Below are 23072 nucleotides of genomic sequence, written 5' to 3' on the forward strand. Positions count from 1 at the left end.
CCAGTCACTCAGGAGTTACCAGTACAGCTACCACTGTAGCAGAGACTTTTAACTGAATAAAGCTTCTTGTACAGTCTTTCTTGAGATTTGTGTCTGCTTACTGCTGCAGCAGGGCATCACAATTTATTCAGTTAAAAATTTAGACCTGCTATGGAAAAGCTCTTAACCATCGGGAACCTAGAGATCGACCCTCGCCACCCGGAAGCTCAAGCACACTTCGAAATTTGGAGGCATGCGGTCGAGGCAGTCTTCCAGGCACACTCCGTCGTGAACACGAATCAGAAGAATCTCGTGGTGCTCCGCCCAAAATTGGGTCCCCGTGCCTTCTAGGCCCTCCAAGACTGTACAGAGTACTCGAAAGCGAAGGCTACCCTGGAGGCCAAGTACAAGCCCCCATCGAGCGTGGTCTACGCCAGATACCTCTTGAGTATTTGGGCCCAGCAGCCAGGTGAGACAGCTGAAGCCTACCTTGGAGCCCTGCGTGAGCTAACTCGTCCGTGTCTGGCAGAGCCCGGGGTGAACGAAAAGGAAGTCGAGAGATTGGTCAGGGACTCCTGTGTTCAAGGTCTGCGCTCGAGAGCCGCCCGCCAGAAGTTACTAGAAGTCAATATCTACTCCCTGGCCCAAACTAAAGAGGTAGTCCTCTCCTTGGGGTCTGCAGCCCTCCATGCCGAAGCCTTTGACTCCCGACTTCCCCAAGCCTCTGTGTGGACAGCCCAGACAGCAGCTGTGACTCAGGGACCGCTGGTAGATGAACGCATCACTGCCACAGGCGCCCCGTGCCCGAGTAAGCACTGTGGGTCCCGGTGTGGGTCAGATCAATGATCCCGCCAAAAGTGCCCAGCGCAAAACCAGTTCTGTTCGTGATGTGGCAAGAAAGGCCACTACACAAAAGTATGCCTTTTGAAGCCTGCCTGCAGCTTAGCGGCCCTCTACGATCACCTCACCACCTCCCTGGACTTCCGTCCTCCTCACCAGCCCCATTTCCGGCCCCGATGGGTACTACCGCCATGTGCTAGCCACGAACGCTGCCCTACCCAAAGCCTCGCCAGCCAAGGCCAGTGAAGACATCACTTCCGTCATTTCAGATGACGACACATCCTCCAATGCAGAGTGTGATGACATCAACTCCCCCCGAGCAGGCAGTACGACCAACGGGTAGAGCCAGTCCATGCTGCCGCCACATGCGCCCACAGGGTGCCGCCATCTTGCGTCGGCTGAGCACTGCTGCCATCGTGGGCCTATTGGGCCGATCCAGCACACAACCCTACCTCCCAACCAGAACAGGGTGACAACGACATGGTGAACACGGGCACCAACCAGACCACCCTCCTGAAGCACTCCGACCCTGCGGATGCCACCAACTACCATTCACCTCCATTGACGTGCCCCATGCCTTCAAAGGATGCCACTGGCTACCAATCGCCTCAACCATTGGGGAGCAGTGACACAGACCCCAAGTTGGTCCTCGCGGCCACTATACTAAAGAGAGACATCCCACAAAGCCTCGGGCACTCCATGATGGACGTCGCTATTAACGGTGAGGAAACAAAATGCTTATTCGACAGCGGCAAAACTGAGAGGTTCATACACCCGAGCGTGGCCTGAACTTTTGAGACTTAAAATCTACCCTATGAGCTTTGCTATTGCTTTTGCCGCCCAAGACTGCTCCATAAAAACCCTCGGGCGCTGTTCTATTGATCTGACTTGGGGGGGGAGACATACAAAGGGTTCAGGCTCCTGGTCATGCCCAAATTCTTTGCCCCGGTCCTCCTCGGCTTAGATTTCCAGTGCCACCTACAGAACATCACCCTCACTTTCTGTGGGCCCCTACCCCGCTCACGCTCCACAGCATGCCGTCCGACAGCCTCAGCCCACCTGCTGCTTCTCCACATTGTGCATCACCCCTCCCGCCCTCTTCTCCTACCTCACGCCAGACTGCAAACTGATAGTGGCCAGAAGCAGGTGCTATTGCGCAGCCGATAGAGAATTCATTAAAGCAGAGGTAAAGCAGCTTCTGGCGGAGGGCGTCATAGAACCCAGCACCAGCCCAGGGACAGCCCAAGTCCTGGTGATCAAAGAGGGCAGCAAACCGAGAATGGTCATAGACTACAGTCAGACCATTGACCGGTACACCCAGCTGGATGGCTTCCCCTTACCCAGCATAGCCGACATGGTCAATGAGATAGCCCGCTACAGGGTCTTCTCCACAATCGACCTGAAGTCAATTTATCATCAGCTCCCGATCCACGCGCAGGACATCCCCTACACCGCCTTCAAGGCAGACGGGCGTCTCTACCAGTTCCACTGAGTTCCGTTCGGGTTCACAAACGGGATCTCTGTCTTTCAGCGTGAAATGGACCACATGGTGGACCCGTACAAGCTGAGAGCAATCTTCCTATATCTGGACAATGTCACCATCTGTGGCCACGACCAGCAGGACCACAATGCCAATCTGGAGAAATTTCTCTGGACAGCTGAGGAGCTGAACCTCACTTATAAAAAAAGAGAAGTATGTGTTCAGCACCACCTGCCTCACCATCCTGGGATACATCGCAGGACATCGTGGCACATGGTGTCATCGCCCCTGATCCAGAGTGCATGCACCCATTAATGGAGCTATCCCTCCCACACACGCTCAAGGCCCTCCGCAGGTGCCTCAGCCTTTTTTCCTTCTACTCCCAGTGGGTTCCACGCTTCTCGGACAAGGTCTGCCCACTGGCCCACTTTCCCCTCCCACCCTAGGCACAGGCAACATCAGGCAGAACATCACAGATGCCACGATGCATGCAGTGGATGAGGACTCCCATTCCAGGTGGAGTCCAATCCCTCCGATATGGCCCTTTCTGCCACCCTCAACCAGGAGGGGTGACCCGTCGCCTTCTTCTCAAGAACCTTCCATGGTTCCGAGCTCGGACACTCCGCCATTGAAAAGGAGGCCCAAGCAATCGTGGAAGCAGTCCGCCACTGGCGTCACTACCTGGCAGGCAGGAGATTGACCCTCCTCACCGACCAGCGTGCAGTAGTGTTCATGTTTAGCACCACCCGGAAAGGCAAGATCTAAAATGACAAGATCTTGCTCTGGAGAGTTGAGCTAGTCACGTTCAGCTATGACATCCAGTACCGACCGGGGAAGTTCAATTACTCCCCCGACACCCAAGCTGACTAACTGCAGGCACTCCACCGAATCCCTCTGCCACCCGGGCGTTACACCTTTCTATCATTTCATTAAGTCCTGGAGCCTCCCATAGACCATCCAGGAAGTCCGGATCATGGCTGAGGCATGCCAGGTCTGTGCGGAATGCAAGCTTCACTTTTTCCGCCCACCCTAAACCCACGTTGCGAAGGCCACCCAGCCCTTTGAACACCTCGTTATTGATTTTAAGGGCCCGGAACCGGAATGTCTACTTCCTCGCAGTGATAGACGAGTACTCCCATTTTCCCTTCGTTATCCCATGGCCAGACACTTCTACATTCTCTGTCATCAGGGCACTGACACAGATCTTCACTCTGTTCGGCTACCAAGCATTCATTCACAGCTCCATGAGTGAGGAGCTGCGCCAGTACCTGACAGCAAGGGGCATCGCAACTAGTCGCAAAACTAGTTACAATCCGAGGGCAATGGGCAAGTGAAATGCGAAAACGGGGTGATCTGGAAGGCAGTCCTCCTGGACCTTGTCAAAAGGCTGGCCCGTGGCCTACTGGTAGGATGCCCTCCAAGGCGCTCCACGCCATCAAGTCGCTCCTGTGCATGGCTACCAACGAGACCCCCCACGAACACCTGTTTTCATTCCCCAGAGAATCGGCGACTCGAATCTCTCTCCCAGCGTGGCTCACATCTCCGGGGCCAGTTTTCCTGCATAAACACGGCTACAAGGCCAACCCCCTGGTCGAGCAGGTGTTCCTCCTACATGCCAACCACAACTACACCTACGTCATGTACCCCAATGGCTGGGGGGGACACCATCTCAACCAGGGATCTGGCCCCAGCGGGGGCACCCTCCTCAACATAGCAGCCTCCACTGCCCCAGGACCACGTCGGCCTGATGCGTTTTCCCTATCTCGAACACTCATTGCACACTCACACTGCGGGGGATGACCCTTCTCCCCTGCTCCTCCAACGCCTCACACGCTTGCCGATCCAGGCCGCCCCAGTCACCCCACCATGCCAACCACCCCGGCACCCATCCTAGCCGCCCCATCTAGCCCTCAGACTCCCAACATGCTCTCGCCGACCTTTGACTAGGAGCCTACCCTACGACGGTCACAGAGACTCCAACGGCTGCCAGACTGTCTAAACCTGTAAATACACATATACCACCTAAGAATGTTGCTAAAGCACCCCCCCCACCCGGGACAATTTTAAAGAAGGGGTTGAATGTGGTGATACACCACTAGCCTACTGCAGGGGGCAATCTCTGTACCTGCAGGAAGATCACCGGAGAACAGACCATACCTGGCCGGCTGTCAATCAGCTGACCTGAATAGACCTAACTCCACCCAGCCGGCTGTCAATCAACTGCCCGGGATATAATCCTGAGCTGGCCCTCCCGACCCAGTCACTCGGGAGCCAGCAGTACAGCTACCACCGTAGTGGAGTCTTTTAACTCAATAAAGCCTGTTGTGCAGTCTTTCTCGAGTTTTGCGTCTGCTCACTGCTGCAGCAGGGGATCACAGGGTGCAAATCACAGGATCAAGTTGAAAGTTGATGGAGTTTTATTCAACAATAGCAATTGTGTATTTTCAAATTAGAAAGCTGAGAAGTAAGGTATTTTACCTGATATTAAAATACCCTATATCTATCAGTGAATTTGCATATATTTAAAATTTAAGTCAGGAACCTAATTTAAAGTTATGTTTGATGCTGTTCTTTAATGATTACTTGGTCCTTTACTTAATTAACTACCCTTTTCAGTATGGAAGCAATACTTGAACCTAATTTTTGCATTTAACATTGGCTTATGTAAATGAATGAACTTTGGAATACACCAGGATGTATGATTTTTAACTCACCACCTGATTCAAAAGCGCAGATGCCTGTTATTGTTACCTACAGGATGGTGGAGGATAAACCTCGAAGTTCGATAGGTAAACTTTGTTGTGATTATTTTAACAGATGAATCCTGAGAGAGTTGGGGCAAGGATAGTTAGAGAACATTGGGATACTTGGGTAATCATTCAGAATCATAGTTGATGGAGGACCAGGACTGGGATACCTTTGTTACAAGTGTGGTAGGAACTTAGGGAAGAGTGGTTGGAGAAGGGGGTGGGGGTGTCATATTAGTCAAAGAAGATATAACTATCGTCCTTATAGAGGATATTCTGTGAGGCAATGTGGATGGAAATCAGGGACTGAAAGGGAGTAGTTATGGGTGGGTACTTAAGGTCACCAAGCAGTCACGGGTGGCTAGAAGATCCAATCAGCTGAGAGATTACTGATGTTTAGAAAAATAGCAAAGTTGTTGCTGCAGATTATTTCAACTTTGCCCAACATTGATTGGGAATCCCACAATGCAAGGAGATTGGATGGGTTGAACTTTGTTAAGTATATCCAGGAGAATTTTCTACAGCAGTATGTTAACTCTGAAGCACTTTCATGTTTATGACCTGGCAGCTAATGGCAGTGTTTTTGCAGTCTTTTGAGCATGATCATGTCCTCTCTGTCTGATCAAGAGAAGTGCCCTTGTCAGGGTTCTCAGATGTAAAAAAACAATTGTGGCAGTACGCCATTAGGTAAGCGAACTGGCCTCGCTTGTCACACACCCGGCAGGGCAGCCGGCCAAAATGGCACCATCGGGGGTTTCCTCCCGACTTTGGCACTGGGCTCAGAAGCCTGCGCTTGGTGACCCACATGACATTGGGGCCCCCAGCATGGTTCTCAGCCAGGTCCGGGCTGGGAGTATAAGACCAGCCAGGCAGCCTGCAATAAATCAGTTTTTGCTCACTGAACTCAACCCATCTGGTTGTGCGATCCTTCAGTTAGCAGAGTAGCCGCAACTACAATTGGTGACCCCGAAAGGTTCAAACGTCTTTGAACCCGACGTGAATGACCCTTCGATCAACGCGATAGCCATCAAGTTTCCTGACTTCTGGGTTCAGGAACCAGAGACCTGGTTCAGCCATGCAGAGTCTCAGTTTCACCTCCGCCAGATTTCATCGGATTCGACTAAGTTTTACCATGTGGTCGCCGCCCTGGACCAGGCCACCACCAAACGAGTGCTGCACCTTGTTCAGCACCCACCCGCAGAAGATAAGTAAGGGACCATCAAGCGGGTGCTCATCGGCTCCCTCGGCCTCTCCAGGCGCCAGTGTGCCACTCGGATGCTGCACCTCGACACCTTGGGGGAAAGAACTCCAATCGAGTTGATGGACGAGATGCTCGCGCTCAGGGGTGATCACACCAACTGTGCACTCTTCGAGCGCATCTACTTCGACCATCTGCCTGAAGACATCCGGCCATTACTGTCCCAGGAGAGCTTCATCGACCCTAGGAAGGTCACTCAAAAGGCTCAGGAACTATGGCTCGAACGATTTCCGGTGGGCTCAGCAGTGCAGCAGGTTACAAGTCACGGGCATGACCATGCCAAACCTTCCTCTCGCGCTGCGGTCGAACACCCAGCCCCTGCAGGGGCCTCAAAAAGCATAGCTAGAAGCAAGCCATCCATTTCAGGCCTCTGCTTCTTTCACCAACACTGGGCAGCCAAGGCTCAGAAGTGTTGTCAGCCCTGCTCATTCCAGGGAAACGAGCAGGCCGTCCGCTGTTAATGGCCGCGGTGGCTGGCCAAGAACACAGCCTTCTCTACCTGCGGGATTCAGTCACCGGCCAACGCTTCCTCATTGACACCGGGGCCCAGATCAGCATCATCCTGGCCACAGCCTTTGAGTCTCGGAACCGGCCTCGAGGATCTCCCCTCTGTGCAGCCAATTCAACGAATTACCAAACGTATGGAGACAAAACCATCCACTTCTAGATCGGCTAGCGGAAGTTCTCATGGAGGTTCACCGTTTCGACCCTCCCAACCGCCATCGTGGGTGTCGACTTCCTCCTTGCCCACGGACTCCTGGTCGACATTCGAGGTAGGCGACTGGTAGATGCCCGTACCTTCCAATCTGTTCGCCTCAACGCCTGCCGCACAGAGCAGCTGCAGATGGCCGCGGTCAGCATGCCCAAGGTCGAATTTCAGTGTATCCTGGATGAGTTCCCATCCCTCCTCAAGCCGCAGTTCTCTGCCGCCTCACCACACCATGGGGTGTTTCATTATATCCCCAGCCAAGCCCTACCGGTCCATGCCAAGGCACGCCGGCTCCCGCCGGGTAGGCTCCAGATAGTGAAGGAAGAGTTCTCGCATCTGCAGGAGCTGGGGATCATTCGACGCTCTGACAGTCCTTGGGCCTCACCACTCCACCTGGTCCCGAAAGCCTCCGGTGGCTGGCACCCCTGCGGAGATTATTGACGGCTTAACGATGTGACAGTACCTGACCGTTACCCCATTCCTCACATCCAGGACTTTACGACCAACCTGTATGGCGCGAGGGTATTCTCCAAGGTCGACCTGGTGTTCGGGTATCACCAAATCCCAGTGCACCCCGAAGACATCCCCAAAATGGCCATCATCACCCTCTTCGGCTTGTTCGAGTTCCTATGATGCCGTTCGGGCTCAAGAACACCATCCAGACCTTCCAGCGCCTCATGGACACAGTGGGCAGGGATTTGAATTTCGTATTCATTTACCTGGACGACATCCTTGTCACCAACAGAGACCAGGCACAACACAAGTCTCACCTGTGCACTCTCTTCTCCTGACTGGCTGACTTCGGCCTAACGATCAATACAGCCAAATGCCAGTTCAGGAAAGGGTCCATGCAGTTCCTGGGCCATACCATCATTTGAAGGAGCAACACCTGCTGCTACGAAGGTCGCTGCAGTCAGGGAGTTTCCACGCCCTGAGAACCTCAAGGGGCTATAAGAGTTTGTGGGTATGGTCAATTTCTATAACCGCTTCATTCCAGGCACTGCGCGCATCATTCAGCCGCTCTTCTCCCTCATCGCGGCCAAAGACAAGACACTCGCCTGGACTCCAGAGGCCAGCAGGGCATTCGAAGCCATGAAAGATGCCCTTGCGGATGCTACCCTGCTCATCCACCCACACACCGACCTGCATATGGCGCTCTCTGTCAATGCCTTTGCAACAGCTGTCGGTGCCATCCTGGAGCAGCACGTGAATGGACAGTGGAAACCACTGGCATTCTTTAGCCGACTTCTTCGCCCGCCAGAGCGCAAGTATAGCACTTTTGACCATGAGTTGCTGGGCATGTACCTGGCGGTGCATCATTTCCGCTATTTCTTGGAGGGGAGGCCTTTCACCATTTTTACCGACCACAAACCTCTCACTCAGGTGCTCGCTATGGCTAGAGATCCCTGGTCGGCCCGCCAACAGCGTCATCTCTCCTTTATGTCGGAATTCACCACCGACATTCGGCACAAGGTAGGGAAAGACAACATGGTCGGCAACGCGCTCTCATGACTGGCCATTTGCGCGCTGACACCCGGCCTTGACTTCAACCTGCTCGCCTGGGACCAGAAGTCCAACGAGGAGACGTGGGCCTTCAAGACTGCCATCACGGGCCTGTGGTTCCAGGACCTCCTGACTCCTCACGGGGAGAGCACCATCCTGTGCGATGTTTCCATGGGCACTCCTCATCCAGTGGTTCCCCACCAGTGGTGCAGGCAAGTCTTCTACCATATCCATGACCTTTTCCACCCTTCCATCAGGTCCACGGTCCATATGGTGGCAGAACGTTTCGTCTGGCATGGGCTTCGGAAGCAGATTGCGGACTGGGCCAGAACCTGGACCCATTGCCAGCTTTCCAAGATACACAGGCACACCAGAGTGCCCGTACAAAATTTCAAACACATCCGAGAATGGTTCAGCCATATACATGTGGACATCGTTGGTCCCTTACCCGTTTCCCGAGGTAACCATTACCTTTTCACAGTGGTAGAGCTCACCACTCGTTGCCCCGAGGTGATCCCGATGCAAGATGCCTCCACAGACTCCTGCTCCCGAGCACTTTTGAAGGGTTGGGTTGCCCGGTTCGGCATCCCGAACCACCTCACCAGTGAACGGGACGCCCAGTTCACCTCTGCGCTCTGGGCGCAGCTCGCCAACAGGCTGGGGGTCGAGCTACATCACACCACAGCCTATCACCCACAGGCCAATGGGCTAGTCGAGTGTTTGCACCACCACCTTAAGTCGTCACCGATAGCCCACCTCATCGGTCCCAACTGTGTGGACGAGCTGTCTTGGGAGCTCCTGGGCATCCGCTCAACACCCAAAGAAGATCTACAGGCGTCATCAGCCGAGCTGGTCTACGGTGCACCTCTAGCCCTACCTGGTGAGTTCGTCAACGCACCTCACAATCCCCAGCAATCACCGCACAGTCTACTTCCCCGCCTCCGGGCCCAGTTGGACTCCTTCATACCCCCAACACCGCCAGACATGGCACACGGGCCTCCTACATCCCCAGCGAGCTGTATTCTGCAGAGTACTTTTTTATCAGCCGGGGCCCGTCCACACCACCTCTACAAAGATCATACGAAGGGCCGTACAAAGTCGTCCAGCGTTCGGGATCCACTTTCACATTGGACATGGGTGGTAAGAGGGAACTGTTTACGGTGGACAGGTTAAAGCCAGCCCACCTCGACCCCAGCGAGTCAGTAGTGGCCCAACCCAAGAAGCGAGGCAGTCCGACAAAAAAGGACTGGCGCTGGTTCTGGGGGGGGTGCTGTGTGGCGGTACGCCATTAGACAGGCGAACCGGCCCCGCTTGTCACACACGCGGCGGGGCAGCCAGCCAAAATGGCGCCGTCAGGGTTTCCTCCCAACCTCGGCACCAGGCTCAGAAGCCCACGCTTGGCGACCCGCGTGATGCCCCGGTGACGTCGGGACTCCCCAGCGCGGTTCTCAGCCAGGACTGGGCTGGGAGTATAAGACCAGCCAGGCAGCCTGAAATAAACCAGTTTTGCTCACTGAACTCAACCCGTCTGGTTGTGCGATCCTTCAGTTAGCAGTGTAGCCGCCGCTACACAATGTTGTTTGGAGCATTAACCCCAGTTGATCAAAATAACAGTTTGGACTCCATGTCCCGGTTTTTTGGGACTACCATCAAATACATCTACTCTGTGTCCTGGTTTTCTGGGGCTGGTTTTATTCCCAACCACCAGATGGTTCATACTGTACTACTGTAAAAGTTTACCATGGACCCCATCCAGATGAAAGGTTTAAAATAGCCAGTGATCAAAGGGTTAAACATGCTGCATGGTCTGAATTTTGGCAGCAGAATAAACTCTCAGGTTCTACCAATCAGCAACAAATGGCAAAAAAAAGTCTCAGGCATTTCTAGAAAATGGCACATTTTGGTAAATTTGAATGGGCAGTTACTGTCATGTGTATATTTGAGGTATTTGATGAACAGCATCCAGTGTCAGTCCTCATGAAATGCTCATTTACTTTGTCTTTCTATTTTAACGTCAGACAAATTTTTGTCATGTTGTTCTGTTTACTTCTGCATCCTGAGGTTCCTACTGATATAATAAGGTGCTGCTATAAAACACGGTGTTATTGAGTGAGGTACACTGCCACTTTCCATCATTACTTGCATATAATGGGTGTGTCTGTGGGGGCACTCTGCAGGTGCTGTGTTGGATCTACAGAACAGGCATAGAAGCAAGGCAGAAATGCCTGCGAACTCTGGGGAAGGATGAGAAGCATTCGTGTCTGCAGACATAAATAATCACTCGTAATGTTCAAGGAACCATAATCTTAGCTCCAGGTCGCCAAAGAATAATGTAACTGGAGGCTAAGATTTTCAATCACTGATATTTGCAGCCATAGACCTGCAGCTGGTCAGATGAATACACATTTGAATGGTCCTCCCATCTACCAATTCCAGTTTATTCCATCTATCAGCAAGATTAACCCTCTCCCTTCCTAAATTAACCTTCAACCCTTTAATGCCAAATGATCCCCATCCCCTTTAACATCTGTGAATGCTTCTAAACTTGTCCTTGGTAAAATAGCTACTGCTAGAGAGTCAGTTAGGATGAGGAAATGAATTATTTATTGTTATTTTCTGACACCCTTGTGCATATTTACCAAGCAGAGAATATCGCAAAAAACTGAATACACTTTGAAAGACAAAGTTTAACACAAGCAAAAAAAGTCAACAAAGGCATCGATCTGTTTTACATGTTTAGGTCTGTCTTGAGAAAAAGGGCCTTATATTTGATTGATAACAATAATATTTGCTTCAATGTTATCTTATTCACTTTGAATAACATTCTTTCCCATTTACTTTCTTGAAATTCAGAAATGGGCATCCAATGCACTTGGAGCTTTTTTTTACATGAAATGTATAATCTAGTCTTTATGGTTAGCTTTCATTGATTGAAATCCATCAGCTACACTAATAGTAATACTGTAATGTTGACAACTGTGAAGTAAATTATTATGGGTGATGCAATTATACATTTAAAAGCATCTCCAAGCTAACATTAGTCTGAATTTATTGTTATAGTAAAATAATGAAATATCACCAACAATTTATGTAATTTGCATTTGTAGTTCAGAACAGTGCCACAGGAGATGTAATGGTAAAAGTTCTAAAGCAACTTGATTATATATTTCAGATAAATTGCATTTTTCTGACCACTCAGAGGATAATGTCATGTTTAATTCCCTTCATCATTCCACACCGAAACCACAACTTTCCAGAAATAATTCGCATTTACAACCAAAAGAGAACAAGACGGAAAATGAAAGTGGTTCAGCATCTTTCAGTGAAGATGATGAAAAAGAAGATGAATTAAAATTGAAGGATATATTTACATATTCATCACAGCCAAGGTCAGCTCCTTGTGGAAAGTTACAGAATATCTCATCACAAGGCATTATGTGGACAGTGGATATGAAGGATGATGGAGAGCAGGAAATTGCAGATGAGAGAAAAGCTCAACTGGAGGATGATTTCCATAGAAATTATAGTAGTGAGGAGGTAAGCTTTACTTGAATCAGTAAACCCAAACTAAGACACTTCTGATAGACATCAAAATGTGTAGAAGATAGTGCTAAAATATGCAATGATTTATGTAGACAAATCTGAAACATCCTTTCACATGTCCACTGAACAACATGGTGTATTTTAATGCGATCCTGAAGGTATTAGTTAATTATTGGAAATAGCAAAAGAAATTTGAAGCAGTAGAGTTGAGTTTTACCTATAAATGTGTGATTTATATACACTGAGAGAAATTGAGTCCAGATTGGAATAAAGTTCCATTTCTCATTTCATCCTTACATTTTGAAAGGAATTACATTGGTGAATAGCTTTCCATGTGCTATTTAGTAATGGCAGTAACATACCGTGATGATGGTTGTAGATCAAGTTAGCTGCAAAACATTATTCATGGACTGCATTTTATTGCAAAGATTATTTTTACTTCCACGAATCAGTGGTATTCACTAAATAACCCTGAATATGTTGTAACTTCCAAGAACATCTTGTTTCATGTATAATATCAGGCAAATAATAGAAGCCTTGTATTTACTGATTATATTGCTTACTGTAAGTTTTAAAAGCCTCAACTAAATGCATTGGATTCTCATAAATTCAGAAACCATTGAGCATTTGGACATTTTAGTAATATTCTCAAGGAATGTTTAGTTTTAGATTCAATACTTGTTTTCAGAATCCTTTAATTGTGAAATCACATTCAATCATATTGGAAATTTTGAGGCACATATGGACCCTAATAATCATGATTCAGAAGATAGTTCGGAAAGAAAACACCGATAACTGTGTGAAGAATTGAAAATATAGGGATGAATTGACGAAGGTAGAGAAAATAGTGTCCAAGATGTAGATAAAGCTGGTAATGAAAAGTGAAATAATAAAAATGTTGTAAATGAATGAGGGAATTAAAACAAAATAGCAACATAAAGAAAAGAGGAAATAAGAAGGCACTGAATTTATGGGTGGTTGTCTGAGTAAATGGGTTGTAATTTAATCGTGAGGTTCATATTAATTCTCATGGTTTTATGCAGACCAACTGAATCTTAAAACTAAGTTGTGATGTTTAATTCATATTTTATCATCTGCCAATTTTTTTGTAATGTATCTTATGGAATGGTATTAATGACAATTAAAAGTAATGCAGGAATGCCACTAATTAAGGAGAACATGAGGCAATTGCAATATTACTTTCAAATAATATTGCCGTGCGATCATAGGAACATACAGTAAGGTTTCCTAACGTTGTATGCATTAGTGAAAGTATTGTGTTATACTAAATTAAGGTAATGATTTCTGATATTTGAACTTCTAAAAGAGGCTTCAATAGTTTATGATCATACTTTGTTCATAGACAAAATCACAACTTGATTTTATTAACTTTCTCCAATGAAGTGTTTTTATAATATTTAATTGTCCTCATAAAATGGATTAATAACAATGCTATTTATTTCAGAACAAAGCTGCCATTTAATTCAAAGACTAGTAGGCGATGTATATTTATTTCCCAGTCAATTAAACTGTTGAGATTAATGGAAAATAGAAGGTTTTTGTGTCATTCATTGGTCATTTTTCTTTCTGTTTTCGGAAGGGAAATTAATAAGCTGCTTCAAATATTCTTTCAAAAATTGTTAGTTGTATATTCCAAAATTGTATTGCTGTTGTTTCTGGATTAAGAGATAATTTGATGACCAGCAAAAGATTTTATAGAGGAGAAAGTAATTAATTTGGGTAAAAATGGAAAGCTTCTCAATGTCAGCTAAAGAAGTCAAGGTGAAAAAAATGTACCAAAATGTGCGAGAAAAAATCTGCATGGGTTGAGTGACAAAACAACATTTAAACTTGTACATCAAACCTGATGTTCAGTTGTCTTGGGTAAACTTATACCTCTCATTTTGTTCGTTTTAGATTGGTCACAGTGTTTGAGCTACCGAAAGAAAATAGACACACACCGAGAGCAGTTCAGATTATACAAATGTTTATTACAAATTCAAAAGCTGATTTCACACTACAATATGCAAGCCCTTCCCAACTATACTTATCAATGCTTGGACTGGTCCCAACTGCCGAAGTGAGGCAACGACTGCACACTTGCAGTAGGTTGTCAGGGTGCCGGTAGCAGCTTCTCCACCTCCCCTGACCGGGACGTTGGCTGGACTCCAGAAGTTCTTCTTCTTCTTGCTGAGAGATGTTGCCACCTCTCGGAGAGTCTCAAACTTCAGCAGCGGGACCATGACTTATATTACCCCAAAAACTGCTTACCCAAGCACCTATTCCCAGCACAGCAAGAAAGATAAGCAAGCAAGCTAGCATGCTAGGCTTCTAACGAATAACATAATTTTCAGCTTATCACTTTGAATACAATGGTTTATTTTGCATCAAGGCTAGGCCTCTGACAGTCTGTGACCAAAACAAGCAGGAAGATTAAATGTTCTTGGTACACAGATGTCCTTTCGTCAGATAACTGCATCTCCGGCCTCTTGGTGGAATTTAGCTTATGTCTGCTGATTCTAAAACACAACCAGGTTCTCAGCCTTGCAGAACCCAGAGCTGCAAATTAAAAAAAAAACAGGTTAGAATCTTCCATTACGTCAGTTTAAAGCAATGAGAGTTTGTTTAAAATGCAACCTGAAATTTTAAATGACAGCATCATTTTGTATCTCAATATATAGTTTCATGATTCGGAGCCGAACATGAGTGTGGGTATGACAACGGCTCTGTATACGCTAATCTTTGTGAGGTTTTTCAGTTGGTTGTTTTTCCAGACTCTTTTGTGTAGTCTTCCAAAGGCGCTATTTGCCTTGGCGAGTCTGTTGTCTATCTCGTTGTCGATCCTTGCATCCAATGAAATGGTGCAGCCGAGATAGGTAAACTGGTTGACCGTTTTGAGTTTTGTGTGCTACCGCATCACCTACGGCTCCTAGAACGCTTCCACCAGTGTTGTCTCCGCTCCATCCTCAACATTCATTGGAGCGACTTCATCACCAACATTGAAGTACTCGAGATGGCAGAGGCCGACAGCATCGAATCCACGCTACTGAAGATCCAACTGCGCTGGGTAGGTCATGTCTCCAGAATGGAGGACCATCGCCTTCCCAAGATCGTGTTATATGGCGAGCTCTCCACTGGCCACCGTGACAGAGGTGCACCAAAGAAGAGGTACAAGGGCTGCCTAAAGAAATCTCTTGGTGCCTGCCACATTGACCACCGCCAGTGGGCTGATATCGCCTCAAACCGTGCATCTTGGCGCCTCACAGTTCGGCGGGCAGCAACCTCCTTTGAAGAAGACCGCAGAGCCCACCTCACTGACAAAAGACAAAGGAGGAAAAACCCAACACCCAACCCCAACCAACCAATTTTCCCCTGCAACCGCTGCAACCGTGTCTGCCTATCCCGCATCGGGCTTGTCAGCCACAAACGAGCCTGCAGCTGACGTGGACATTTACCCCTCCATAAATCTTCGTCCGCGAAGCCAAGCCAAAGAAGAAATATAGTTTCATATAGGCTCAATACTCTTAATGAGATCTTAACATTTGGAGTTCCATTTGAACTGCAGGAAATTACAATGAGAAAAACATGAGAGCAAGCAGAATAAATGTATCTAATATATATTTTTGCATGTATGTCTGTTTGTCTGTTCTCCATGCAAATAAAAATGGAGCACTCTAGAAATGTCCAAGGATGCTCAGTCAGGTAACATTTGATGCTGAAGGTCATGACTACATTGAATTTAACCTTTAAGGTCATATGAAGTTTAAAGGTTTTTTTGACCAGCTTGCACTGACTTGCATTACTGTTAACTTTAATTGTGTTACCAGTTGATGCTGAATGTCACAACCACATTGAATTTAACCTTTAAGGTCATATGAAGTTCAAAAGTTCAATTTAAAAAAGCTTGCACCAGGGTCACCTCAATTAGTTCCACTGCTATCAATGTACATTCAGAATAAAAAATAAGTGGCCAAAGCAACACCTGACCCACCTCAGTGCTCAGGCCCTCCAGACAAACAAGGAGCAGGCAGCAGCAAAATGAGGAACAATGCCAAGTTGCCTCAATGCTGATACCCCCAGGCATTCCATGAACAGACAAGAGTCTGCTGAGGAAGAACAAACAAGACACCAAGCAATGCGAACAAAAGCTACCAGCCAAAGGGCAGCACCATTTACTACACCCAACCTGTTAAATGCTGCATTCATTTACTCAGTTGACATTGAGTATTCTCCCATTAATGCAGTTGTAATTGGCTCCATGTCAGAGGCATGCCAACATTGTGGAGCAAAGAAGTGGAAAGATGAAATGCCATCAATATGTTGTTCCAATGGAAAACTTAGCATTGAAAATGCTGCTGCTCACCACCACTGCAGAGTCCAAACATTTCCTAAAGATGATCCGAGCCTACAACTCAGCATTTCAGATGACATCTTTTGGAGCCAACAACAACTGGGTGTTTTATTTCCTGGGCAATACTGGGTATCCTGTCAGCGTTAAAATAAATTGTGATAGACTTGCATTACTTTCCGAATGCAACCTTCATTTTTGACATTTTTTTCCCCACTGCCTCTGTTCCACTGCTTTCCGCTGTGCCCTTTGTTATTGGCATTATTTAGCAGACTTCTTTGAACCACCTTGATTTAATAGAAGTGCAAAGTTAAGGTCTAGTCTCCCAATCTTCCTTGGTTTGTCACATCCTAAGTATAATTGGAAGTACAGTGCCATAATTTGCCATGATACCAAATGGAGGTTAAGTTAATAATGTATAAACCAAAATGCCTAGTGACAAATTAGGTGAGTGTAGTTCTCAGATCATTGGAATCCCTGACCCATGACAGCTCAAAGTAGAGAAGGGGTATTCCAGATGGCATTGAGAACCTTGAATTGATTATGAGAATCACACAGAAATGTTGTGTTTACAACAGAAGCAGTGGACCATTTTTCAAACTCTATCTAAGCTGCTCTTCTGTTCGAGATTCTCCGGTTCCATATTGGTCTCATCTTTCATCTCACAACACACTGAACCAGAGTGGAAGGAAATTGTGAGGGGCAATAAGTTTAAAGGAGAAGTGTGAGGCATATATTTTTTTTTACACAGAGTGTAGGTGCTGGAAGGAGCTGCCAGAAGTAAAATTAGGTAAAATAGCAACATTTAAGAGGAAATTAGATAGGCAAATGGACAGACAAGAAATAGAGGAATTTAGGCCATATGCATTCAGATGGAGTTAATTTGAAATAGACAGACAGACAGACGAGCCTGCTCCTGTACTGTTCCATGATCTAAAACTATATCCTTTGATAAATGGGTTGATAACCAACTGTCATGAATACAAAGAAATTACCAGAAACAATGGAATCATATGGAGGTTGGGTTACATAAAATTAGAAAATTCTTTGTTCATGATGCGATGTTCATCAATCCACACCACCATCTGATTCCACCTATTCTCTCTAACTTTTAGTTTTCCCCTCCCCTTCCTAATGGTTTATCCCTCTACCTGTGTCTTCACCTCTCACACCTTTTGTCCTCTCATCTCTGGGCCTCTCCCCCAGTTTCTTTCCACATTTATATTTGTAATTTAACTTTTTTATTTTAGTCTTGATAAAATGTTGACTGACCATTTCTACCCATGGATGTAATTTGGCCTGCTGATTTCCACCAACAATTCCTTGAGTGCTGGAACAGCAATATGCTGAGTCATTTGTAGTTTTTTTTTGGAGAAAGGGTTGATGATGGGTTTGAAAGGAAAAAAAAGTCATTACCGGAGAATAGGGAATTTTATAAAATCAGATGGCAAGGAAAAGTTGTCATTATTTATTTTGTTAATTAGCCTTTCATCTCGCAATTAATTAATAGTGCAGTTGTTCTTTAAGTTATTTTCTGCTTTGATCAAAATTTTCAATTACCATTTTTCTTTTATTAAGGGTGCCCCGCTGAATATGATTACCATGATAAGTTCAAAAGTTTTGCCAGTCAATCATGAATCCAAAAATTCAATGTCTGTACCCTTGGAAACAACAATTAGAGCTGCTTCAGCGGAACAAAGCTTGAAAAGAACTCCTGTACTGGTCAAAATGGACACAGATCAGTTTCAGAGTGTTTTCACTCCAGTGCAGAGCGGATCTCCCACCAGGTTAGATGTTCCTGATTCTGAATTTAGCTTGATAAAGGTGAATGATGCCCAAGTTAGTCAACCCAGGACAATGGTAAAAAGATCTTTGAAAGAAATTCCAAAGGAGGACCCAAGACTAACCACAGAGACATGTGTAAGTTAATATTCTTTCATTAGAATTTTCATAGGTTTGTTAGTATTCATTAGTAATATTGTATACTTTTTTAAAAATGTTTTTTCCTAACAAGTTCTTTATGGTGGCAATTAAAGATTGTTACGCATAACTTGTATCGGCAACAAGCAAAATATTTTCATTCATTGTCTTGGCTCATGTTGAATCCAATCATCAGGAATTAAGATCAGTGCCTTGTTGCAGCTTGTTCTCATCTCTTTTTCTTGTCTTTGTTATCAAAATATATTGAAATTCAGAAGGAACATTTGCAAATTGTAAATATTATAAGACAAAAGTATTTCACTTATTAATTCCTATAGATATTTGTTGTGGAGATTTGCATGTAAAAATGCCGGTGCTCATTTCAGTCTTTTGCCCTAATTAATTGCACGTTGCAATAGCACTAGCTTGATTTCTAATTGTACATATTTAAGTTGTTGGTGCATCATTCAGCCCAGTTTTCAATCTCCATCCTGTATTTTCCGACCAGTCTTCACTGTTTGAGGAAATCCATGATTCAATTACGCAATGAATGTCATTTAGTATACTGTCTCTTCTGTGTTCTTGGAAGGAAAATAATGCTGCAGACATCATGACCATGACTGTTTTTATTTGTTAGGGATGTGACTGGCTAAAGCATCAGCCCAAGGAAATGAGTGAATCTGATGAGGCAAGAATGCTAAAGAGTTTATGGAGACAGCAACTTGAAGAAATGGAGGATGATGGGAAAGCAAACCACTTGAATACAGTTCCACTTGGTGATTGTGCCTATGGAGATGACAGCTTTAGCACAAGCAGTGATGATACAAGCATATGGAGCACCCAACACATCGGACCGGTGAGTCTCACAGCACAACATGTGCATTTACAGTCAGTGTTGCAGTGGTACAGGTGCCAAGCAATAAAATAGAAGGCAAGGCTTGCGTTGTGAAAATGACATCAATTTATTGTTTGATTTTGCTTTCTTCATGATTCCAACAAGATATTAATCCATGTAAAATAAATAGATGAACTGTTCACTGGAAAAAGCACAAAAATATTAAATGAAAGCATAAATGCTGGAAACACTCAGCAGATCAGGCAGAATCTGTGGAAAGAGAAAGAGATTTAAAAAAATAAATGGCAGCGCGGCTGTAATGGCAGCGCGGCTGTAATGGCAGCACGGACCCGAGGAGAGCAAGTGCTCTCATGCAGAGTCTTACTGCTCAGTCAAACTGCTGATGAATGCCGTCCAGGCTTCAAGTGGTCCTATTAACGGAGCCAACAGTGTATTATTTAAAATCCTGCAACTGCAGTGTCTAGACACAAAATGACAATGCCTGTGTTCGGCAGCAGCCACGAGGGGTTGCAAACTCCAGGGGAGCTGTGGACTGGCATTGGGCACCAGTAATGGGGAGAATGTCCCCCATTGCGAAGGAGGAGCAGAGGATATGGTTGTGACCAGGGCAGCGGACCAGTGAGGGAGTCTGGCTGAAGGACACATACAGGTGGCAAGCTGTTGCCGACTTGCGGGCAAAGGCAGAGCCAGATTAAAGTGGTGCAGGGCGTGTAGCATTAATTTTAAAGGTGCCCTAAATTGTGCAAACTGGCACATGCGTGGTCCCAAGTAGTGCCGGCTAGCACATGTGTGGTGAGGGGAAAGTGTGACTGCAGCACCCCCCCCCCCCCCCACCAAGAGAGTTTGTGAACTGACTCTGCATTCCTATTTTGGTAAGTTTGAAATAGTCTTAATTATTCTTAAAATGATGCTGTCTTTCTCAGATCACTATATATTCAGTGATTACCAGTGGCATATCTAAAGAACATAACACATATTGCAAGCACTAAAATAGCACCCCCACCTTTAAAACTTACACATTTTGCACTTGCGCTGAAATGACACTTGTGCTGAAATTGCACCCCCTCCCCTGTTAAAACTTGCTTACACATTTTGTTAAAACAAAACTTAATTAAAGCGGTGGCAGGCAGCTGGCTCAATGCAGGATCAATGGCTGTCTTCGTTACCCATAATCCCCAACGTACCTGGAATCACTCTGCATTTTCCTGGCACTGGCAAAGTGGTTCCAGCTGCATGGGTCATGAAGATGGTAATTGCTCTCACATTGAGCCGTCATCATGAGCTGATGGGGCAACTCCGAAGCAACCCGATCAAATGCTGGAGCAGCACTGCGGTGAACTCCAACAGCACTACACCCCTTCTGCTGCGTCGGGAGATAGATTGAAGGGGGGAGATGGGTGGGCGGGGGGTCGGCAGGAGGATGGCCTCGGTCGGGGGGTGGGGGCAGATAGGCAGGGACAGGAGCAAAGCAGTCAGGCGAGATAAGGACGGTGGAACACTCCTTTAAGGTTAGTGATTTTACCTTTAATCAGACTTGTGCAGCGACTATGAGATGCATGCATAGACTGTGGTAATAACTGATTAAAGGTGATAACTGGCTAAAATCACTAACCTTACATTTAAGGTTTTTCATGAGTATAGTTACATAAATATAGGGCCCTTGAAAATCCAGGGCCCGTACCATATGTTACTTTTGCTACTACATTAATCTAACCCTGTACATAGGCTGCAGGCTGCTTGCAGCTTGAGATCAAATGACTTCTGGCTCTTGGGATTTGGGTCTCAGAACTGGGATTCGGGGGTGGGGTTACTGAGGGCAAGAATGGCTCCCTAAGGGCCCTGGTCCTGAAGGCTTCCTCATTGTGTTGGAGGTTTGGATCTGGGCTTAGGTTGCCAATTGTTTGAACCGAAAAGCGACCTAGTATGACTGCAGAGGCTGCGGGAGCACTGGAGGCGAATTCAGACACTCAGTGACTAAGGGGACTCTCTTTTGTTTCTCTTTCTCTGACTGTAAGGGGTGCCAGGCAATGCTAATGGAAATTTTTGTCTGCCTTATGACAGCCTAAAGGCGATTTCATGTAATATTACATCCGTGTTTTACTACATGACAATAAATAGTATCTGATCTGAAAGTTTCAGGCCTGACACCCTTGGTCACAACTGAGAGAGAACGAAAAAAATGTTTCCAGTAGCAGAGAAGGTAGAGGAGGGATGATTGGACCGAAGGGAATATTTCTGATAGACCAAATGATACTGTGGTAGCTGGAAGCACTTTTGCGTCTTGGTAAGTGTTGTTAGGAGAGGGCTGTGGAATGTGCCCAGAAGGTCAGGTTTTACTTTTAGAGAGGGAAAAGCTGACCCAAAATCTCAGAAGATTGCAACATGCCCAGATGAAAGATGATGTTAATTGTGTTAGGGGGACATGGTCAGAATGTGAGTGGGATGGAGAAATAGGAGTTTGGTTATCATTTTCAGAGCATACGTGCTCAATCTGCAATTGGTTTCTTCAATATTGAGGAAACTACTCGTGAACACCAAATGCTGACAGTAGAAGCTGTGCAACAAATCATTGCTGCACATGCAGATCTACAGTTCTGCATTATGGCTTCTCTTCTCCCATTGTGGACAGAGCCCTTGACTGCATTTCTCGCCCATCTCTTGGATAAAGCAAGAATGGTATTTTTTCAGGTCCTTGCCATCTTCTGCATTCAGTGAATCCTCTGTCTTAATTTCCACTGGATCTAAAAAAAAAATCCATCACCAAAAACATATTCTCCTCCCCCTTATAAAGGAGTTGCTCCCTGTGTGGCTCTCTAATTGGTTTTTCCATAAGCCAAAAGCCACTCCATTTTGCACCTGAAGCATGAATTCTGTTTCTCTTCTGACAAATGCTGCCTGATCCACCAAAGTATTCTAGCAATTCATTTTTATTTCAGATTTCTAGTATCTGGTTTTTGAATTTCATTTGCAAGAAATACTATATTCAATCATTAAATGCAAACTATAATTTCTACTTGAATAGAAATTATTAATATTTATTTTCAAGTAATGGCTTTTGATTACTCTTAAGTATGGTTTACTTTTACAAAATAAATTAAATTTTCATTGATTTACTTACTGTATCTGTACAGTAATAGTTTCTGTTTGATCCTGTTTTATGTCATTATGTATTTTCAAGTGATTGGAATTCTGCAAATACGTTTGGACAGAGACAAATTAGGTTAGAGAAATCTAAAATTTTCTCATGCAACCAGGACAGCACGGTTGGCATAGCGGTTAGCACAATGCCTTTACAGTGCCAGCAATCGGGACTTGGGTTTGAATCCCACTCTATCTGCAAGGATTTTGTATATTCTCCTCATGTCTGCATCATTTTCCCCTGGGGTCTCTGATTTCCTCCTACTGTTTGAAATGTACAGAGTGTAAATTGGGAGGCACAGACTCGTGGGCTGAAATAGCCTGTTACCGTGCTGTCTGTCTAAATTTAAAGTTAAATAGAAATTTTTAAAATTTAAATTAAGATTTTTTTAAAATAAATTAAAAAATTTAAATAGTGAGAAGTTTGAGTGGAGCAAAAAATACTGGATCTTTATAGGGAGTTTTTTTTGTCAAGTGTGAGAAAGCACTTCAATGCAGGTTGAAAATTGCGACCATTTAAAATTTTTAAAGAACTTTAATTGACACGGTGTTGGAACTCAGAATGTGACCCAGTCCTCATCAAGGGATCAGTAGCAGAAAGGGTCAAGAACATCAAATTCCTTGGTGTCAACATCTCCGAGCATCTATCATGGACCCTTCATGTCAATGCAATCATGAAGAAAGCTCACCAGCGGCTATACTTTGTGAGGAGTGCGAGATTTGATATGTCACCAAAGACTCTCATAATGTG

The 23072-nt window shown here is 45.8% G+C and overlaps 1 protein-coding gene across 10 annotated transcripts in view; it reads left to right on the forward strand.

The window, feature by feature from the left end:
* cfap20dc (CFAP20 domain containing) overlaps window positions 1–23072 on the forward strand; it is a 345044-nt gene that overhangs the window by 202253 nt on the left and 119719 nt on the right. For 8 of the 10 annotated variants that reach the window (XR_011357997.1, XR_011357998.1, XM_069939547.1 and 5 more), the window contains 3 exons: window positions 11689–12053; window positions 17986–18327; window positions 18965–19183. Coding sequence is in view for 8 of the 10 variants with exons in the window: in XM_069939547.1 (XP_069795648.1) it covers window positions 11689–12053; window positions 17986–18327; window positions 18965–19183 (926 nt within the window). In the remaining 2 variants the exon portion in view is untranslated. Of the gene's footprint in view, window positions 1–11688; window positions 12054–17985; window positions 18328–18964; window positions 19184–23072 lie in introns of those variants that run through there. The other 2 variants (XM_069939550.1, XM_069939551.1) reach the window with 2 other exon arrangements.

The sequence above is a fragment of the Narcine bancroftii genome, chromosome 5 (assembly GCF_036971445.1).
Source record: "Narcine bancroftii isolate sNarBan1 chromosome 5, sNarBan1.hap1, whole genome shotgun sequence".
Lineage (NCBI taxonomy): Eukaryota > Metazoa > Chordata > Chondrichthyes > Torpediniformes > Narcinidae > Narcine > Narcine bancroftii.